The 22,112-nt window shown below is 35.7% G+C and overlaps 1 protein-coding gene across 1 annotated transcript in view; it reads left to right on the top strand.

Annotated features, from left to right (window-relative positions):
- The window catches only part of LOC149789659 (uncharacterized), a 127,178-nt gene that overhangs the window by 85,586 nt on the left and 19,480 nt on the right, over positions 1-22,112 (top strand). The window contains exons 6-12 of the mRNA XM_089971675.1: positions 4,338-4,419; positions 8,248-8,514; positions 9,238-9,822; positions 10,331-10,545; positions 12,108-12,356; positions 12,988-13,109; positions 21,090-21,253. Coding sequence (XP_089827801.1) covers positions 4,338-4,419; positions 8,248-8,514; positions 9,238-9,822; positions 10,331-10,545; positions 12,108-12,356; positions 12,988-13,109; positions 21,090-21,253 — 1,684 coding nt within the window. The remainder of the gene's footprint in view (positions 1-4,337; positions 4,420-8,247; positions 8,515-9,237; positions 9,823-10,330; positions 10,546-12,107; positions 12,357-12,987; positions 13,110-21,089; positions 21,254-22,112) is intronic.

The raw sequence follows: 22,112 nt of genomic DNA, 5'->3' as shown, positions 1-22,112 counted from the left end.
GTTGGGTTTGTAATTAGTTGTGCGTGTTATTTGTTTTTCTATCATCTTTTTATCAGTAGTTTGCCATAAATCTTTACTTGATTGAAATTTTTTTAATTGTCAAGGTTATGTTGTATGTACTTTTGGGGGGTTTAACTGATATTTTTAGATTTTTAATTTTTTGGATATCAATTTTATTAGTAAGTGATTTTCCTAACCAGTAAATATATAGTTTTTGCCAAACGTAGGTAGGTTTAGGGGTTAAACTATTTAGTCGGTACATTATATTAGTCTGTTGTTTCTGTATCAAGTTGGACAGTCCTTGCCCCCCTAATTCTGTTTTTTTGTTTTTGTAGTGTGTCCTTAGATATTCTATAAACCTTATTCCAAATAAATTTCAATATTATTGATTCCAATTTTTCCAGGTATATTTTTTCAAAGTCTATTACATTAAGTTCATACCATATTGAATTGTAAAGGTATGACTTAGCTATTTCAATTTTGTGTGTAAAACTGAGATTTCTGTCTGTCCAGATTTCCTTATGATGTTCCAATTTCTTTTTAATTTGTGCAAAATTAAGTATTTTATTATCCTTTCCTAAAATTATTCTCAGCACTTTTTTTTTTACTTGGTGTCTTATTTGCTCATTGGTTATTCCATGTGAATTATTTTTCCAATTGTCAAGTAGTAGGATTTCTGTTTTATTTGCATTAATTTGTGAGCCAGAGGCTTTTCCAAAATTAGTATATTGGTTGATAAGATGAAAATATGATGATTTGGTAGTTGTAATATGAGAGCAATCATCCGTGGGTTGAAAAGTTTTACATTCTGTATTCATGTTAAGTATCTTAATTCCTTTTATTTGGTCATCTTGTTGTATTGCTCTTTGTAATGCTTCAATTCCTAAAACATATAACAACATGGATATGGGGCAGCCTTGCCTGACTGACCTTGATATTTTAAAAGACTTAGTTTTAGCACCATTTGTTTGGACTTGGGAGCTTACGCCTTTATAAAGTGTAAAAATCCAATTAATAAACCCTTTGCCAAAATCAATTTTTTTTACAACGTTTATAATATAATTTATTTCTATCCTATTGAAGGCTTTTCCTGGTAAAATAAAATGAAAGCAGCTCCTATTTTATTTTCCTCCATGTAGTCAAAAATGGTTTTGATTGAAAGTGTGTTATTTAAAATGTCACTTTTTTTCCCACCACATGTTTGTTGGGGATTAATTATTTCTTCCATTGCCTCTTTTATTCTGTTGGCTAAAATTTTGCTAAGAATTTTATAATCTAAATTAAGTAGGGAGAATTGTATCTTCTGGTGATTGCTTTTATTAATGGCTATGAAACAGAATGCGACTGATTGGATTAATGGCTATGAAACAGAATGTGACTGCTTGGATTAATGGCTATGAAACAGAATGTGACTGCAGATTAATGGCTGTGGAACAGAATGTGACTGTTTGGATTAATGGCTATGGAACAGAATGTGACTGCTTGGATTAATGGCTATGAAACAGAATGTGACTGCTTGGATTAATGGCTATGAAACAGAATGTGACTGCTTGTATTAATGGCTATGAAACAGAATGTGAATGCAGATTAATGGCTATGGAACAGAATGTGACTGTTTGGATTAATGGCTATGTAACAGAATGTGACTGCTTGGGTTAATGGCTACAAAACAGAATGTGACTGCTTGGATTAATGGCTATGGAACAGAATGTGACTGCCGGGATTAATGGCTATGAAACAGAATGTGACTGCTTGGGTTAATGGCTACGAAACAGAATGTGACTGCTTGGATTAATGGCTATGGAACAGAATGTGACTGCCGGGATTAATGGCTATGAAACAGAATGTGACTGTTTGGATTAATGGCTATGAAACAGAAAGTGACTGCTTGGATTAATGGCTGTGGAACAGAATGTGACTGCTTGGTTTAATGGCTATGGAACAGAATGTGACTGCTTGGATTAATGGCTATGAAGCAGAATGTGACTGCTTGGATTAATGGCTATGGAACAGAATGTGACTACCGGGATTAATGGCTATGAAACAGAATGTGTCTGCTTGGATTAATGGCTATGAAACAGAATGTGACTGCTTGGATTAATGGCTATGAAACAGAATGTGACTACATTTATTAACGGCTATGAAACAGAATGTGACTGCTTGGATTAATGATCAGAATTGCCAGGGATAAGGGACCATAACTGTATGACAAAATAAATCAGCTTCTTACAGACTTTAATGTTCAGATAGTTAACCTTTAAGATTTGAAACTAATTATACAGTCTCTGGAAGGCAGCTGTGTTTAAATGAGAGGCCAACTGCTTCACACAGTGTGGTCTAAGATGACTGATGGTGGATTTATTTGCAACAAGTGGAAAAATAAACTGCCCACCTGTTTCTTGCTGTTCCCAGACCTGATTGCATGGGCAATCAATGCTCTAGCTGTTCCCAGACCTGACTTCATGGGCCATTAATGGTCTAGCTGTTACCAGACCTGACTGCATGGGCCATCAATGCTCTAGCTGTTACCAGGCCTGACTGCATGGGCCATCAATGCTCTAGCTGTTACCAGACCTGATTGCATGGGCCATTAATGCTCTAGCTGTTCTCATACCTGGCTGTATGGGCCATCAATGCTCTAGCTATTCCCAGACCTGACTGATTGGGCCATCAACTCTAGCACTCAACTGGGTGTTACTTTAGGTGACAAATAATGGGTAACTGGTGGTAGATATACACAAACAAGTCTTAGTGAACTTAATGCTGCCCAAACAGATGAATTACTGATCTCCCATCCATATCCATAACAAGTATGCTTTCATGCATGGCTATTTTCCTGCATGCAGTGAATAGAAAGAAGTTGATGATGCAGTTATGGAGATAATCTTGTAATATAGATGACCATACACTCAAAATGCATTTAAGGAAAGGTGATGAGGTTTGACGGCTAGGTGTCACTTATTTCTTGCAGCCCTATTGGCTCATGTTCCACAACTGACCAGCTTCTTTCTCTTTGATCAGAGGATATCTATCTCTGATTTCTGAAACCTTCAGATTTCATGGATGAGAGGACACTGGTCACAACAAAAACTTTTCTAAACTGCTAATTGTGATCAATCCCAGCCATTGATTTAAACAATCAGTACTGTGGGATTATGTGATTATATTGAAGAAGTTGAATATTTAGTGAATTACATTTGACTAAGTGAAACTGTCCAGTATTAAGTGATATTCTTTATTACAAGATTTCATTGAAGGAAAAACAATAATTGTGTTAAATTTTGTTGTGCTGTCATGGCAACACATAAGCATTCTAGTATCGGAATACCTTGGAACAGATTTCAGATTAGTGAGAAATTGATAATTCAAGTAGAATTAGAATTACAATCCAAGGATTCATATGCTGTACATTTTTTTTTATTCTTGGCCTTTATTTGATTTTGTGTTTTATTTAAGTTTTTACATTTGGTAAACTTGAATGCTCGTTTTTTTCTTCTGTTTTACACAATTTTTAAGCCCCCAGAGGTAACACTTAGTTTTAAGGTTAAGTAGATGTGGCACTTGGCTACAGACTTACTCTGTCAGCTCTGGCTGGAGTCAGAAAGAAGGAAGGATGAACAACTTTCTGCATAGATTATCAATTAAGGGTTCAGTTATACCACTAGCCTAGGAGGCCCACTAGTTAGGTTAGTCCCATGACCCCAATGAGCATCTTCAAGTTGAGAACAACCCCATTTAGACAGGGACAATGGAACCCCTCTTGCCTTTGGTGAGGGTTAAGGACGATGATTTCATCACCATCATAGTGGACTCAGTTGAGTTCCCAGAGGAACCAGTGGCAGTGGTCCTTTCCTTTCCATTAGGGTTTCTGATTCCTTCCGACCAGTCAGGTTAGGTGATGGAGGAGGAGGCTTGGACAAAATTGACTGCTATGTTCACCCAGAGCTGTCTCAAGCCTTTTTGACAGTGCAGATGAGACAATTCTCTCCAGGCTGAGGAGTTTCCCTGGGCATAATCTTGTCCAGATTTTCTGTTCCATCTGCACTCGGCAATAGGATGGGAACTTGCACAGTTTCCTTAGAGACAAGACAAGACAAGAGTTCAGCAGGCAGCAGTAGGGTTGGTCTGCTGTCTCCTATTGTATGCCTTGGCTCCTGGTTTCTGTCTCAAGCTAAAGTGTCATCTACCTGCTTGGCCAATGTTACCGCCCATTGGATTAGGGCATAGTGTAAATGGAGAGATTGGCCAAGGCATGACTATACACCATAATGTAGCAATGTTATTTATGGTTCTTTGTAAGTGCATGTCAGCTAATTGATCTCTCTTTTGTCATCTAGGTAGATCAAGGGCAGTCAAGCGTAGAGAGAGAGGTGCCTCCAGTTGTACAGGTCCCAGTGGATTCTGTTGTTGATAACCAAGGTAACGGTAACTACATGCAGTGTAACAAGTGTAGTAATAAATTGAGTATTGTGAGGTTTTCCTATAGTATGTACATTAGACAATATATACTGATGTACAAAATTCTGATTCTGACATAAGACCAGTATATATAGACCATTAGATTTCATTTTATTTGGTGCTTTATAGCACAGCTACATACGCTGGTTGTGTGTATGACATATTATCTACCCCACATCTGTGGCTGCCTTATAGAACAGTAGATAAAATTAAAGTGGCAATGTAACCATTCATAAAATATTTAAGCATCAGTCATTTAGGAATGTACACATTTGGCTTGTTCATATTTCAAGGTATGTGGTTGTTTTAAGATTTGATTGGATGAGAGAAATTTGATTTTGATTGGAGTGTGCACCAGTGAAGAGCATAGGGTTGATGATTATTGATAGAAAATGTAAGGAAGAAAATATTAAATCTTCAGCAAAATCACCTGTAGTTATTCCCTAAAGTAGAGGTAAAATGTAGACTTGAATGTCCAAAGGGAATCTGTGCCTAAGCAGGAGGATTTCAACTCCCACAGGACCTGAACCTTACGCTGGTCTGAGGTCCTTGACTGATTCTGTTTAGCTGCTGACTGGTAATATGTAAGCAACAGTAGTCCACTGGACCTTTGAATTTCTTATTTGCTCCTATAATTGAAGATAATGTGCTTCTTAATCCTTAAAGCATCTGAAATGATTTTAAAAAAGAGCACCGATACAAGAGGAAGTTGAGCCATAGTGAGAGGCTAGTGTTGTAAAATATCACTGGAAATCTGCAAATTTAGTAGGCAATATGCTGACCTCTAGGCTTAGGCCTGATCCTTGTTGATCAAAAGTTTGTTCTACTTTGCTAAATCTTAGCATCAGTATTATCGGATTACTAATGTTCTAGATGCTAAGAGTTTATTCAAGTATGTATTTACTCACACAAGGCAAGAATCACCCGCAGAGAATTTGCCTGCCTCAAGATGTGTTGCAATACAGGTCATCAGAAAAGCAGGTCCGACAAAGACGGAAATTATGAAATTAATAAAAATATTCAGACTTAACAGGATCACTGGAAAAAATGCCTGGTCATGATTTGAGTATATCTACCAAGTGTTCCGTTTTTCCCGTATTGTTCTTTAGTTTGGATCTGAATATGGCTGTACTTTTCCTTGTTTTTTATTTTAAAAAATTCCTTTCAATTCTTTTTTTAGAAGAGGCACCCTGTTCCATTATGACATAAATGTATTGCTTATAGATAGTATAATTATAGGGATATGGAGTTTGAAGGACAATTATGTGGTCATGTTTAGATTTGTGAGGGAAACCATCTAGTCAAGGATAACATTTTGCATCACAGCATCGGATTCCTGCATCATAGCAGTCTAATTCAATCATTACAACAGTCTGACTCCTGCATCACAGTAGTCTAATTCAATCATTACAACATTCTGACTCCTGCATCACAGCAGTCTAATTCAATCATTACAAAAGTCTGACTCCTGCATCACAACAGTCTAATTCAATCATTACAACAGTCTGACTCCTATATCACATAAGTCTGATTCCTGCATAACATCAGCTTGACTCTCACTTCACAGCAGTCTCACTCTGCATCACAACAGTCTAATGCCTTCATCACATCCATCTCACTCTTGCGTCACAGCAGTCTCAATCTTGCATCACAACAGTCTCACTCCAGCATCACAACAGTCTCACTCCAGCATCACAACAGTTTCACTCCTGCATCACAGCAGTCTCAATCTTGCATCACAACAGTCTCACTCCAGCATCACAACAGTCTCACTCCTGCATCACAACACACATACAGAATAATATCCTATTTTGCTTGAATACCACACACATTAGATACATGCAGAATTACCAATCAAGAATCATCTTTCTTCTTGGTTTTAACATGAATTTTGGCATTATTCTCAAGGTTTTGTTCTGAAGTCACCATGTTATTAATTGAAAGTTGAAAGCCCTTCTTCCTCCTCATCATTTGACAATCCGCACTGCTCAAGCAAATTTTGCAGAAATGCTATCACAGTGTGCAAATCTCAAAACAATTGTACAAAAGTGTTTTGACATTGTGCACTTGGAAAGCAGTGATGCATTAGAACTCTTGCAAACTTAGTTCATAGTTGCACATTTAAAAGTACACTGTGCAGTATAAAATTTTTATTTCACTGTTAAGATAAACTGAAAAAGTAAGAATCTAAACAAAAACTAAAAAGTAGGGTTACTTCTTGAATTGCAATAATTTTACCCTGTTAATTTGCGAATCCACTTGTAGCATGCTACTGAATTGCAATACCACTGTTCATCATAAATTATGTAGATAGAGTTTAATACAAAATAATACTTGAAATTGTGAAAATTATTTATAGAGGAAAACCAGGGGCCCCGAGTGGTCTAAAGCATTCACCATTACGGATCACTGTCATCTCACCTCTGTCTATGTGGGCTTGAGCCTCAGATTTGGCCAGTGTGGGTATGTGAGAAAGCTATTAGCTTCGAGTGGGTTGGTGGTTCTTTCCGGGATTTTACCAGGTTCTTCCTCCACTGTTAATACTGGCCACCATGTGTAGCCCATCCTGTTCTGAAAAAATGTCATTAAACCCTACAGCAACAGGCAAACCTATGTATAATCAGTGCTGGTGTGCATATTACATGTACAATTAAATGGCAGAAGGAAAAGAGTGTAGAATTTTTAGTTTTTCACCATATGCAGGCAAGAATTCATAAGTGATGTCTAATGCCAGGTTAGATGAACTACCAATGAAAAAAGCAAAATTTGTTACAAAGTTACAGTAAATACTCTAATAAATTTGGAGTATGCGCATTTGGAAATAGCTCCCCATTTTAAGAAATTCTTAGATTTTTGTGATTACTTGTTCCTAGAACACAAAAAGAACATTTCAAAAGAACTTACAGTAATGTAAATTAAATCCCAAGGAATCCTAAAAGTTCTTTCACAGATTCCAATGCACTGAGTTTTGAATTGACTCCACTTGTGTTCCAGATGAATTCCTGTTCTGAATGTGTTTATGTGTCAATAACAAAGAAAGTGCTGATGTACTGACAATTTTGATGTATCACACTAATACTATCCTAAATGTCATTATAACGATTCAGTTTTCCCAAAAATAGTGATTAACTCCAAAACTATTGAGCACTTTTGTAATTCTAGTGAATAAAATAAAATAAATTCTCTCAAATATTAACTAAAACTGACTCATCCTCTAAATATTGATGTTAAAATAGGAATGATTACTTGTCTTTGCTTCTATAATTATCTTATATAAAAACCTATTACAATACTAGGACAAGGATGAGGGTCAACAGTTCATTTCTAGAACATTCTCAAAGTTGTCAACAAACTCAAGTGATGTCCAGAACACTGATACATGTAAACTTGTTTACCTCTAGTATTAATGATCTTAATATACAATTTAGGACCATAGAGATGTATTAACTATGTACCTTTTGTTTACAACATATTATTTGTCAGGAAGGCTATGACCTCTATTGCTGACAAGGTCACTCACACAATAGAGATATACATAGCATATAATCAAGGAGAAAAGTCAACATACAACACAAATTAAATATGCATAACATCATTACAAAATGATTTAACATATTATTTAATGAATTTGAACCTTTCATTTTCAGGTGTTTTAATTTTTAAAAGTTTGGCAAAAGATAAAATGGCACACATGTGATACTTTCCTTTTAAATATCAGTTTGTCTCTTTGTTAAAAAAAGTTTTTGTAAAATTTGTCTTACATTAGTTTTTGAAATTATTTGATTTCAGGCTCTGTCATTCCTGTGGAGATCCTTCGTATGGATGATAAATCTTGTCAGCTATACAAAGAAGCTCTGCAAGATGGAAAGGAGAAGGTTTATAACATCCGAGTCATGGTAGTTGGCCACTATGGGGTCGGAAAGACAACACTAACAAAGCGCCTCCTTGGACAGCAGGTTGATATATCCAAGAGAACAAGTACAGAGGGAATCGATGTATATAAACACTGTTGCAAAATCGCTCTGGACACTGGGGAATGGATAGCACAGCATGAAGGTAGGCCATCATTATCTCTGAGATTTACAAACAAAATACCGGAGTTTAATGATCCTGCCTGTGCATAAGTGTATCTGTAATAATGCATAATTCCTCACCCAGTGTACAAAACATTAGCTTTGCACAGAAAGACAAGTTTTATAATTATGCATGTCCAAAGTGCATGTCTAATGATACACAATTCCTCATATATTGTTCAAATTCATAAGTTTTATAAAGAACCGATGGGAATTGTATAATTCTGCCTGTCGAGGTCCATGAGTAATGATTCATAAATCCCCTTCTAGTCGCCTTGTTTTACAAAGATAAGACAGGAGTTTTCTGATTCTACCTGTCCAGAAGTGCATGAGTAATGGCGATAACTAATGTGTATAGTGTAAAAATCACCATGTTTTACAAAGAAATGACAGGAGCTGTATGTTTATTCTGTCCAAAGTGTATGAGTACTGATGCATAATTAAGCCTGTTGTGTAGAAATCGCCAAGTTATACAAAGACAGGAGTTATATGGTTCTTCCTGTTGAAAGTGCATGGGTTATGATGCATAAATCTTCCTGTAATGTACATATCCCAAAGCTTTATAAAGAAACAAAACAAGCGTGTTATGATTCTGCCTGTCCAGAGGTACATGAGTACTAATGCATAATTCTTCCTAATGTACCAGTATCAATGTTTACAAAAATGACTGGATATGTGTTAATCTATCTTTCTGTTTTTCTGAAAGATTCAGAACAGTTGTTTCGAGTTCAACGTCTCGTGAAGCTCCTGACCCATCAAACTGAAAGGCCTGAAGTCCACAATGAGCAGAGAGGTCAGACAGAGGTTATCTATCAAAGGGAGACCATTGAAGATTTGTGTGGTCCACTCCATTATAGTGACAGTGATGATGATGATACATCAACCAGCATTTCCGAGTCATACTTGGAGCAAGATGCTGATAATACCAAGCATCAACCAGGAGAATCCTCTTCATTCAAGGTGGATCAGAGTCCTCCAGCTAAAGATTCAAGTGGTGTTACCATTCAGGAGGGTGAAAGACATGTAATCAATAAAGTTGATGCAACAATGGAATTCCTTCAGTTGGTTGTTGAGAAGGCAGACAAGCTGGAGAAGAGTTTAGTAGACTATGCAGCATTGGGCATGTGGGACTTTGCAGGCCAATATGTATTCTACACTACACACCAGACCTTTCTCACATGGCGTGCTATATACCTCTTGGTCACAGATCTTAGTAAGCACGTCACAGATTTTGTGAAAGATGATGAATGCTTCTTTGATATAGAGGGAGTAAAACTGTGTCAAGTCCAAGGTAATGTCATTTTCATGGTAATGTTAATCCATTTCTAGGAAACATAAAAAACAGTCTGTGTCAAGTTCAAGATAATGTTAATCCATTCCAGTTAACTGATAGTAAGATTGTAGCTTACATTATTCAGTATTCTAGAAATTTAATGATTATTATATGTACCAGTAATGAAAAAGTTGCTAATTGCTGCAAGACCAGAGATTATCAAAGGAACATAACCCGAGAAAGATTTGGTTTCAGATTAGTTATCCACTTCATTTTATGTAATTCAAGCTTAAATAATTGACAAGTAGAATGTATCATTAAATATTAAGGAAGTAGTTAAATCAGATTAAGTTTAATATAATGCATTCAGACAACAAAGCCTTTGATGTGAATCCACTATTAACTGAAATGCTGCTAAAGAAAGAAAGATCCCTGATCCTTTCTAATGTTACTGTGTGGCTTGGGGTCATACTTGCAGAGTAAAGGAATGTAAAATATAATTAAATTTGTCTTTGCTCACTTTCAGACCTGGTTGAAGTTTGGCTCAATTCAGTACATTGCTGTGCACAGTCCTCTGCAACTGGAACAGATTCTAAATCTCATAATGCAGTGACATCCCCAGCTGCTAACACTCTACTGCAATCCCATGGAGCTAGTACCCCAGTGTCATCCTTAGATGTTGGCATCCCAGTGACTCCACCTGTGATTCTTGTTGGTACACATGTGGATAAAATACAACAGGTATATTCATTTATTTAACATGCAACAGAATCCTTAGTATACATACTTTATCACCATGGCTTGATGTGTTTTCTGTAGAAGTCAATATGCAACATTATCCTTAGGTTACATACATTGTCAGCATGGCTTGATGTGTTGCCTGTAGATGTTAGTATGCAACATTATCCTTAGGTTACATACTTTGTCAGCATGGCTAGATGTGTTGCCTGTAGATGTTAGTATGCAACATTATCCTTAGGTTACATACATTGTCAGCATGGCTTGATGTGTTGCCTGTGGATATTAGTATGCAACATTATCCTTAGGTTACATACTTTGTCAGCATGGCTAGATGTGTTGCCTGTAGAGACCAGTATGCAACATTATCCTTAGGTTACATACATTCTCACCTTGGCCTGATATGTTTCCTGTAGAGGTCAGTATGCAACATTATCCTTAGGTTACATACTTTGTCAGCATGGCTTGATATGTGTCCTGTAGAGGTCAGTATGCAGTAGCACACTTTGTTTTTGTATACATTGTCACCATGGCTTGATGTGTTGGTTGTAGCAGTCCGTATGCAGTAGTATACTTAGTTTACATACACGGTTCCCATGCTATTGGGAAAAGTTTGGAGAAATGATATATTTTTCCCCAACTGTAAAAAGTCCTTGAATTTTGTAAATATTGATGAAATTCTGGATACAGAGGGGTATTGTAATCCATATGCCACGTATCATGCTTTCTACACACAGGGGTATTGTAATCCATATGCCACATATCATGCTTTCTACACACAGGGGTATTGTAATCCATATGCCACGTAGCATGCTTTCTACACACAGGGGTATTGTAATCCATATGCCACATATCATGCTTTCTACACACGGGTATTGTAATCCATATGCCACGTATCATGCTTTCTACACACAGGGGTATTGTAATCCATATGCCACGTAGCATGCTTTCTACACACAGGGGTATTGTAATTCATATGCCATGTAGCATGCTTTCTACACACAGGGGTATTGTAATCCATATGCCACATATCATGCTTTCTACACACAGGGATATTGTAATTTTTTCTACACACAGGGGTATTGTAATCCATATGCCACGTATCATGCTTTCTACACACAGGGGTATTGTAATCCATATGCCACGTGTCATGCTTTCTACACACAGGGGTATTGTAATCCATATGCCACGTAGCATGCTTTCTACACACAGAGGGGTATTGTAATCCATATGCCAAGTAGCATGCTTTCTACACACAGAGGGGTATTGTAATCCATATGCCAAGTAGCATGCTTTCTACACACAGGGGTATTGTAATCCATATGCCAAGTAGCATGCTTTCTACACAGAGGGGTATTGTAATCCATATGCCAAGAAGCTTGCTTTCTACACACAGAGGTGTATTGTTTGTTTGTTAAACCTCAGAAAATTATATTGTCAATACTAATTGTATATTCATATCCCAGTCTCAAATCCAATTCATTTCATGTATCTTGCAACCTTGACATGTTATTTACTATATCAGCAGGTGTTGTTTTCCATATTATACATTCTTTCTCTTTTAGGATATGTGTGAAGAGGTTGTCAACAAGTATTTTCAGCAGATTTGCCGCATTTTGAAGGATAAGCCAAGCTTACAACACCTTGTGAGTTTTCTTGCTATTGACAATTCCCAGCTTGACCCCCAGTTAGAGACCTTGAAAAAACAGATTTGGCAACTGGCCTCAGGGCAGCCATATTGGGGAGAGGAATTACCTGCTAATTGGCTTCCCTTGGAAGAAGCACTCATGAAGCTTAAAGCCTCTGGCATCAAGGTACAAGAAAGGGAAAATTATATTCTACCAAATACTGTAATCTTTCTACCAGTTTAAGTATATGATGTCTACTGTTTGTGTGCATGATAAGCAAGCAAGATATCCTACATGCAGAGTCCTATCAACATGAGGTTTTCACTAAATAACTTCATATGATGTTTAGTTGGTTCTAAATATAAGGAGTGCTGACATGATGCCCAATATGACTGTTTTAGCAGCCATCTAGAAAACGTTATCGCTACTCCACTTGGATGGTTGTATGAAGATGAGGTTTTAGTCATATGTTTTGAACATTTCTTAAAATTTTAGTCATATTTGTTGAACACCATGTATTTGGCCCTTGAGCAGATTCAGCTACATGAGTGATCTAAGACCATGTTGAGCCTCTTGTTATAATTTTGTATGTTATCATCCTTACAGTTCTTATGTTATTTGTGATATTGTCACATGGAGAGAGACAGAGTGAGAAAGAGACACATAAAATGTGTTGAATGTAATTAAAACTAACAATAATAAGTCATCATGAAAAATAAAGTGATCCTGTCTTGCAAAAGATAATAAAATCACATGGGGAATTTCTCTAATGACAAACTTTAGCCTGAGCAAAACTATTTTTATTTATTCTTGTCAGGTCATTCCACACAGTCTAGTTGAGAAACTGAATCAGGGAGGGGCTGTTCCGATCAAGACCACAGAACAACTTGAGCTGTTTCTTAGGTTTCAGCATGAGACAGGCAACATTCTCTACTTTAGGTAAAAAAGAAAGTCCCTTTATTAAATAATTATTGTGCCAGTCTTGTTTAAGAAAGAAAGACTGACAGCATTCTTTACTTGAAGTTAAAGAAAGTCACTTTGGATAAATAATTATTTTGCCAGTCTTGTGTAAGGAAGAAAGGCCTCTTGGACTTTTGGACCACTGATTATTGTACCAGTTTTGTGTATCACATTAAACTTCTATAACCCTCTTTATAATGCATTTGTGAAAGGGTGTGTTATAAACGTGACAAGTATTGCTGAGTGTAGTGTTTAATTTGAACCCAGCATTTATTATTGCATTGATGCTAGATTTGCTTGCTTTCAAAACATTGTCAACTGATGTACGAGTGTTAATCCATAAGTTTTGGCAAAAGAAAATAAGTTTGGCTGCAAGGTGGAAATTTCATAATGCTTTTTACACATCATTTCAGAATATCCTTGACCTCTTTTTGTGTCTTAGATTTTGAAATGAAAGTTGTTACATAAATATTATTTATTCCTATCTTAACATCTCGAGTGGAATCAGTCCCTTAGTTTTATTTCAGTTATTATGTGGCAGGATCTATTTATATAAATTATTCATTGAAATTACAAAGTGCTTAGTAATACATTCAAACTAGATAACTTTTTGAGGGTTATTGTGAATTTATTTAGTGACAGTTTGGATTATGTCACTGTGATCAAGACTGTTTGTACATCATTACTATTCCAGGCTGTTGGTACTTCAGCACATTCAAGATTGGAATTCATTCGTTACAGCACTGGAATTAATTGGAAATAATCCATCCTTTTAGATTTGAAATAGAAATTTTAGAATTATTTGGGATTTAATTCACATTACAGTAGTTTCTTCATAAAGTTTCGCATTATATTTTATGCAGATAAATTATTTGTTGCATTTTGCTAAGCTTGTCTGGCTTTCACTCTTTTCTGTTACTTTAAAAAGGAGATGCGGGAGGTTCGATCCTGGATGAGTCATACCAAAGACTTCTAAAAATGGTACTAGCAGCTGCCTTGCTTGTCACTCAGCATTTAGAGGTTAGTGTTAGGACTGGTCAGCCTGGTTTCAGGATAATGTGACTGGGTGGGACATCATGCTACATGTCTGTTTCACGATGCCCCAGTGCTAGACATCACTTAAAACTGACTGCAGACATCGTAGCGATATGACTGAATTTTTTTTTAATATTAAAAATCCAAATTACACACACACACACACAAACACACACACACACACAGAGTTACTTTTTAAGTCCTTATAGTTGTAATAAACTCCCTTGATTACTTTAAACCAAGTTTTGTTTACATGGTGGTAGTGATGAGATTCTTATGGAATTTGATTGTCAGTTTTTAAGTAAAGTTATTGCCTCTAATTTTCAAACTCACCCACTTTATTTTCTATAGAATGAATAACCCCCATGATTGTTGTCCGAGTTCCACAAAATTTGGTATGTTAATGGATAATGATGAGGCATTGGATGATTTCCACTGAATTTGTTATAGTAATGGATATTGATGAGGCATTGGATGATTTCCACTGAATTTGTTATGCTAATGGATAATGATGAGGCATTTTATGATTTCTGCTGAATTTGTTATGCTAATGGATAATGATGAGGCATTGGATGATTTCCACTGAATTTGTTATGCTAATGGATAATGATGAGGCATTGGATGATTTCCACTGAATTTGTTTTGCTAATGGATAATGATGAGATCTTAGATGATTCCAACTGAATTGTTTATCCTGCTGGATACAGATGAAGTTGTCCCAGTTTCATTGTCATACAATAACCGTGTCCAAGTTTCATTGTCATACAATAACCTTGTCCCATTTTCATAGTCATACAGTAACCTTGTCCAAGTTTCATTGTCATACAATAACCATGTCCAAGTTTCATTGTCATACAATAACTGTATCCAAGTTTCATTGTCATACAATAACTATGTCCAAGTTTCATTGTCATACAGTAACCGTGTCCAAGTGTCATTGTCAAACAATAACCGTGTCCAAGTTTCATTGTCATACAATAACTATGTCCAAGTTTCATTGTCATACAATAACCGTGTCCAAGTTTCATTGTCATACAATAACCGTGTCCAAGTTTCATTGTCATACAATAACCGTGTCCAAGTGTCATTGTCATACAATAACTGTGTCCATGTTTCACTGTGGTTATTCTGCATCATTTAGCAGAATGATTGCCATTGGTCATTAGACAGACAGCTTCACACTGAAAAATCTCATTAATTCCCTTGATTATTATCGGATTTCAAATAGACATTGCAGGTAGCTTGATATTGATTGGACCAATTAACTCCCTTAATAATTATTGTAGTGAAACCAACTATTGGTGGTGCTCTATAGTTTTGAACTTTGCATAGGGTTATATTTGTAATAAATCTTGTACAGAGTATACAGCTTGGCCTTACTTAAGATGTGCAGCTTTCTAAAAACTGCTAGCTCCACATGGTCATTTACCCTTCCTGAACTTCAGAGATAAATTGTAAAATACAAAGAGCTGTTAACATCTTTTACATTTTATATTTTTGGTAAATTAATTCACTGATTTCAGAAGCTGGTATTGTCTAGCCTGGAAAAATTTGTTTCTCAATTTGAATTACTGCTAAAGATGATAATTCAGGCTGATTCTTTTAACACAAGGAAGCAAATGTAAACAATTTCACCTTAACCTTGCTACTCTCCCAGAATTTCATATTTGTAGAGTAACCCCATAAAGAACACATTCATTATTAATTGTATGTTTTAATGTTTTTGGTATGGCCACAATAAGTGGCAGGCATCAATGACATTTTGAATAATTCATCTGTATTTTCCCCGATAGAACTGAATTTATTAGTGTCAATGTGCCTCATAAGCCCAGCCCCCATCCCTACCCCTTTTGATAAAAAGCGAGCTATTTTAAAAATGAACATTGCATTTTTTTATCATCATAGCAACCTAGGTTATACTGAAAGACAGGAACATGAAATTTGCCACAGTTATTCCTGAGATGTAAACAATAAAGTTTTTAGATTGAAAAGGAATTGAACAGATGAGGTTCATGGAGGTCAAAGGTTAAAATATTTGCTTGTTGTTCTGACATTAGAATATGGAAAAAAGTGATATTGCATTGTCACCATTTATTTCTTTAAAAATATCATTACAAATGAATGAAAATAAACTTTTTCACTATATATTCCTTTGCTTAAATGCAAGTTGAATTCATTCCTGCATTCTAAGACTTCTGATTTCCCCCATTATTAAGGTCAATATACGTGTAATACTACCTCAAGGTATATTGTGTAAGCAAAAGAAGCATAATTACCCTATTTTCATGCATAATATCAATGCTAGTGTAGCATTTTATTCAGGACATTATACATGATGTTCTAAAACTAAGAAAACTGTTTGCATTTTGAGGGTCGTGCTCTTCAGTTTTGTATTTTGCAGGGGTTTGAATTTAAAAATAATTTTCCCCATTTTCGTCATTGTATAAACAATGACGAAAATGGGGAAAATTAAAAAACTGGTTATTTAAAACAAATCATGCTTATCTTAGATATTGTCAAAGAACATTTGATTCCCTTTCAACTAGTGATTAGAGCATCTGCCTCATATTCCGGAGGTCACAGGTTCGAACACTGGCCAAGTCATATAAGATACTCATAAAAATGGTACTAATAATTGCCCGGATCTTCCAACCCTTATGATTTTGCTTAAGTCTTTCGACAATGATCCTTAAAGTACTGACTTACATAATAAAATTAAAAAATACGGAAATATAATTGTTGCAGTAAAATCTGCATACTGTAGTATAATCAGTTTTCATGGTGGACCAATTTTCATGGTTTTCTTTGTTATCCCGAACCACGAATCTAAATCCCCAATGAAAATTGAGCCACATATGATGATGACCCCTCCACGTTTTCTTAGTGTTTTATTCCTAGAGATTAACATAACTGGTAGTATTTAATAAATCAAGGTCAATACTGTAATCTGGTAATTAAATATTTGGTTTTACATGTGTTTGTTTTTTTTATTTTTTTTTATAACTTTTGAAACAAGAATTATAAATTATTGTTTTTGTTTCAATATACACCTTCGATAAGGTATCTCATAGCTGTAATTTTACACTCCCTGCCTTAAATTGATATGCGAGATATGTAAGGATAGAGAGAAAATAGAGAAAAAGCATAAGGTATTCAAACAATAGTAATACTGAAAATGAAATATATAAAAAAATAACTATATGAAAATTAAATTTAATACTTATTCAAATCGATCCTTCATTTGAGAACAACTGTTTTTGAAACCTTTAAATCCATCAGAAAGCACATTTCTTTTTATCCATTCATTTTTAATCCAAAAGAACAACAATCCTGTAAAATACTATAACTATTTTTTGAAACTTGAAACACTATTATTTATGAAACACTAAGTATATACACTAATTACAGCAGAGTATTCAAGCTCACACTTCAGATTTTCTGACAAAACCACTATATCATCATTGTCTCAATCAAGTCTCATTGTACTCACAAATGTTTTTCAGGTATTTAATCCCAAATTGCTGAATTAAACAACTCCATCTATCTCAAAACCACTGGTAATTAGGTCTTTCACTCATTGTCGCGTGATCTGCAATTATCCATTCAGCATGAATTGGCTTGATTAATGTGGTTGCAAGGGGTACTAATATTGTGCATTGTGTGGACCAGTAACAGCTTTTACCGTAATGGCATACATGACCTGTTTAGCAATAACTCATGAAACTGTGGCTTTAATTATTCTTTAATGACCGATTGGCATAGTGTTGTTGGCTGCATTGGCTTCCTTTGATGCTGAGCACTCAAACGAAAACATGGCGAAAGTGATTAATCTTGACAGGTGTTTTCTTTGTGCTTATAGTGATGGAAGTATTGTTTTAGTATTTTTGGCTGCATCGGCTTTGACAGGTTTTATTCACTTGGTCAAAAACACAGTGTAAATATTGAACTTGCCAGGTATTTAATTTGTGCTCATACAGGTGGTAAAAACATTGCTTTAAACATTGAAGAAACGATCGTTTTCTGTCGGCATAGTTTTATTCTTTTGTATTCTTTAGTTTGGGTATTTGTAGAGGTTAAACCATGAAATCAAATACCTACTAATATGCAAACATTGACAGGCAGAACTACGATTTTAAGTATTCAAGAAAATGCCTTGTTTTTACAAAACGACGAAAATTGAGCCCAATGAAATTAAATGATAATACTGTAATTGGCCATATTTGCTTTGGATCAGGATTTCAGATTAGCTTTAGTGATATTAGTCAGAGAACCAGATAACTTTATAGTAGTACCTCAGATGTTTCAAACTGTGCATATATTTCAATGCTAAGCATCAGCATGATCAAATTGTCAATTATATAATTTTTTAAAATGATATCCAGCTTCCAATACATGTTAATAGTGAAAGATAAAAAATAAACCTCTTAAAAAGCTTTAAGAATCAGTACATTAGAATAAAAGGAATATTTAGATTGTTCTGCAAAAAAGCAAGAAGTGACACAGTTATATTTATTGGACATCAAGTGTCAATTTGAGTATGTCACACACCATTATGTAAATACGTTCAGTAGCCTAGTTGCGAGGGTTGAATCAAACCATATTCATTTTGTTTGTTCATTGTGTTGGCCTACTGGGATTACATTTTAATGAGTTAGGTATTTACATTTTCAAAGCAAAGTAAAAACGTATTTACCGGTGTATTGATATAAAATGTCCAATGCAATAATGCATAAACAAATAATAATCGAGTCAGTGCGGTGGCACGATTTACCCAAATACACCCAAATATACCCAAATACTGCCCAAATATACCCAAATACTGTCCAGAAACAAGCACGTGATACATTTACAACTAAAGAAATTTTAAATGTATGGCAAAGTTAAGTTCTGGATTACACCTTCGACATTTAGATACAATTTGCTACATACAATTATACACAAATCTAAATTAGGCAGAAACATTACGGAAACAAAATTAAATAAATTACTTTCCAAACAAGTTTATACCATTTCTTTTTTAATAGTCATGCACGGCAACCTCGAGATAAGTATACATGTTGTTTTTGTTTTTTTAAATATAAGTTTGCCAAAATAAATGGATTTAGAACTTACCTCGTGCATCTTGAGATGTCTCGGGGTTATAGGTCAGCTAATACACGGGTCATGCACTTTTTAGTGTTTATACCTGTTCAGTATGCAGGTCTTATATGCGAGTATATATCATATTTAATTTTTACAAAAAATGATATCCAGCTTCTGATACATGTTAATAGCGAGAGGAAAAAATACGCCTCTTAAAAAGGCTTTAAGAATCAGTACTGTAGAATAAAAGGAATGTTTAGATTGTTCTGAATAAAATCAAGAAGGAACACAATTATGTTTTCTTGGACATCACATGTCGATTTGAGTGTGTCACATGGTGGGAGATATGATTGCCATCATGTGAAATGAAGAAAACAATTCCAAGAGTTGCTTCTTGTTGAGAGATAGCAACAAGCCATTGAACTACAAAGGCTTTAGAACTGAAGGTGTATGTGTACTTGACACACTATTTAGATGAACATAATGTTTACCGTTGATGCATCAGTTTGGAACAAAGGGGCTTGTATCAGTGCTTACAGTTTAACTATCAGTCATACACATGTATCTGTTATATTAGTAAATGTACAACAGGTAAATTGTAAGCACCAATATGAGCCTCTGTTGTTTGGAATAACGAACGTTTTAAATAGACGTTTACCAACTTACCAATAGCAGTACATGATTTTGTGTTGCACCTTACGGAAAAGTGGTCAGACTTACAGGAAAAAATCGGTTGCCCCACTGAGACAATCTTGTTAGGGTTGGCAAGTCTGCCTGCCTTGCTTGGCGTAGAGTGTTAAGAGGTTCGTGTTAGGATAATGTTATCATGTGGGACATTATGCTACATGCCTGTGGCAAGATGGCCCAGTGCTAGACGTCTCAATAAACTGCCACACTGCTGCAATATGTCTGAATAATTGGTTAAGTTATGTTAAACAAATCCAAACCAAATTCCCTTTCTTTTGTTGTTGTTATAGGGTTTAACGCCATTTTTCAGCACAAGATAGGCTATACATGGCGGCCAATATTAATGGTGGAGGAAGAACTCGGGAAATCCCTGGAAAGAGCCACCAACCCACGAGAAGCTACCAGCAAGCTTTCTCACATATCCACACTGGCTGAGTCCGAAACTCGAACCTGCGCAGACAGAGGTGAGATGGAAGTGATCCGTGACGGAGAGTGCTTTAAACCACTCGGCCACTCGGGGGCCCCTACCCTCCTTTCTTTTGTGATATGATTGATTTGTGTAGTATGAATCACATAGTGTACAGGTTGGCCTTACTTAAGATGTGCATCTTCAAAAACACTGCTAGCTTTGCTCAGTCATTTTCACTTCCTGGTCTTCAGAGGTAAATTGTTTTTTAAAAAAAAAGCAGATAACTTCTTTCTTATATTTTATATGCTTGTTAATTCATTCTTTGCACTTTCAAACACTGACAGTTCCATGTCTGGCAATATTGTTCCCAATTATAATAGCTGCTAAGGGAGCAGTCATTTTTGTTAGCTGTTTGCTTAGATCATGCACAATTTCCACAAGTACAATATCCAAAGAAATTGCAGCCAATAAGCATGAAAAAACATGTAGGTACACCAACATTCTCTCCATCGTGCATGTTGCAAATGTAAATAACTTCACCTTGCTCCATCCACTCTCTTATAGGTTCCTAATATATGTAGAGTGTCCCCATTACAGTCAGCTTGAAAATAAGTAGTTCAGTTAACTCCCTCATTCACCAATAGTCGTTCTTAAATCTGATGAAAGTATTTAGCCTGCTTCATAGATAAGGGAACAGTCATATCCAGTTTCTGTCTAATAATAAACATTTGTATTGTAATTTTCAGTGTGGAAAGTTTGAGGGATTGGATTGTGCTTGATCCAAAATGGTTGATTGATGCCCTGAAGTCCCTGATCACTGCCGAGACATTTGTTCTTAACAACTACACTGCAGTCCGGAGCATGTGGTTTGAATTCAAGGAGAACGGAAAACTTACCTCTCAACTGATAGGTGTGTATGTTTCTAACTTGTTTACAAACACCTGGTCCCCTTGTAATGTAATACATTCCTACAGTTAGCGTTGGTAAATTGTTTGCAGTATTTGTATTTAGTCATTGATAGTTGGAGGCTGATGTCACTACATTCATGCGTATAAGTGATGTCATACTACATGTGATGTACTCTGAGATTTTTGACAATGGAAATTACAATCCAAATATTGCTACCCCACACATGGAGTGGGGTCTTGCAGACTATTTTTATAGTCCTCTATACTACACATAGAGTGCAGTTTTTCTGACTGTTTATGTTTATAATACCTTATATTACGGATAGAGTGCAGTTTTCCAGACTATTTTTAAAGTGCCTTTATTACACATAGAGTGCAGTTTTCCAGATCATTTATGTTTATAATACCCTATATTACACATAGAGTGGATTTTCCCAGACAATTTTTATAATGCCCTATATTACACAGAGTGGAGTTTCCCAGACAATTTTTATAATGCCCTATCTTACACATAGAGCACAGTTTTCCAGACAAGTTTTATAGTGCTCTATATTACACACAGAGTGCACTTTTCAAGACTATTTCTGTTTATAATACCCTACTGAAATGTGATTGGGTCTGTGGAAAGACAAGATTGTTGTACCTTATGGAAATACGTCACACAAGTGAATGATGTGATTGTAATTTTTAGTTCCAGTCAATATTACACTTCCTTTAGTCATCTATTTTGGTTTATGTTTACACTCCGAATATGGTAGTGCATATCACATTAGTCCTATCCATCCAGCCTGCAACCATGGTAACTCAGTTAGTACAGATTCAGACTTGAACTCCAAGGGTCGCAGGTTCAGTATTCCAATA

Source organism: Sinohyriopsis cumingii, chromosome 10 (assembly GCF_028554795.1).
Source record: "Sinohyriopsis cumingii isolate HCF-2022 chromosome 10, ASM2855479v2, whole genome shotgun sequence".
Lineage (NCBI taxonomy): Eukaryota > Metazoa > Mollusca > Bivalvia > Unionida > Unionidae > Sinohyriopsis > Sinohyriopsis cumingii.
Note: the sequence above shows the minus strand (reverse complement) of the source record. Positions and strands in the feature narration are given on the sequence as shown.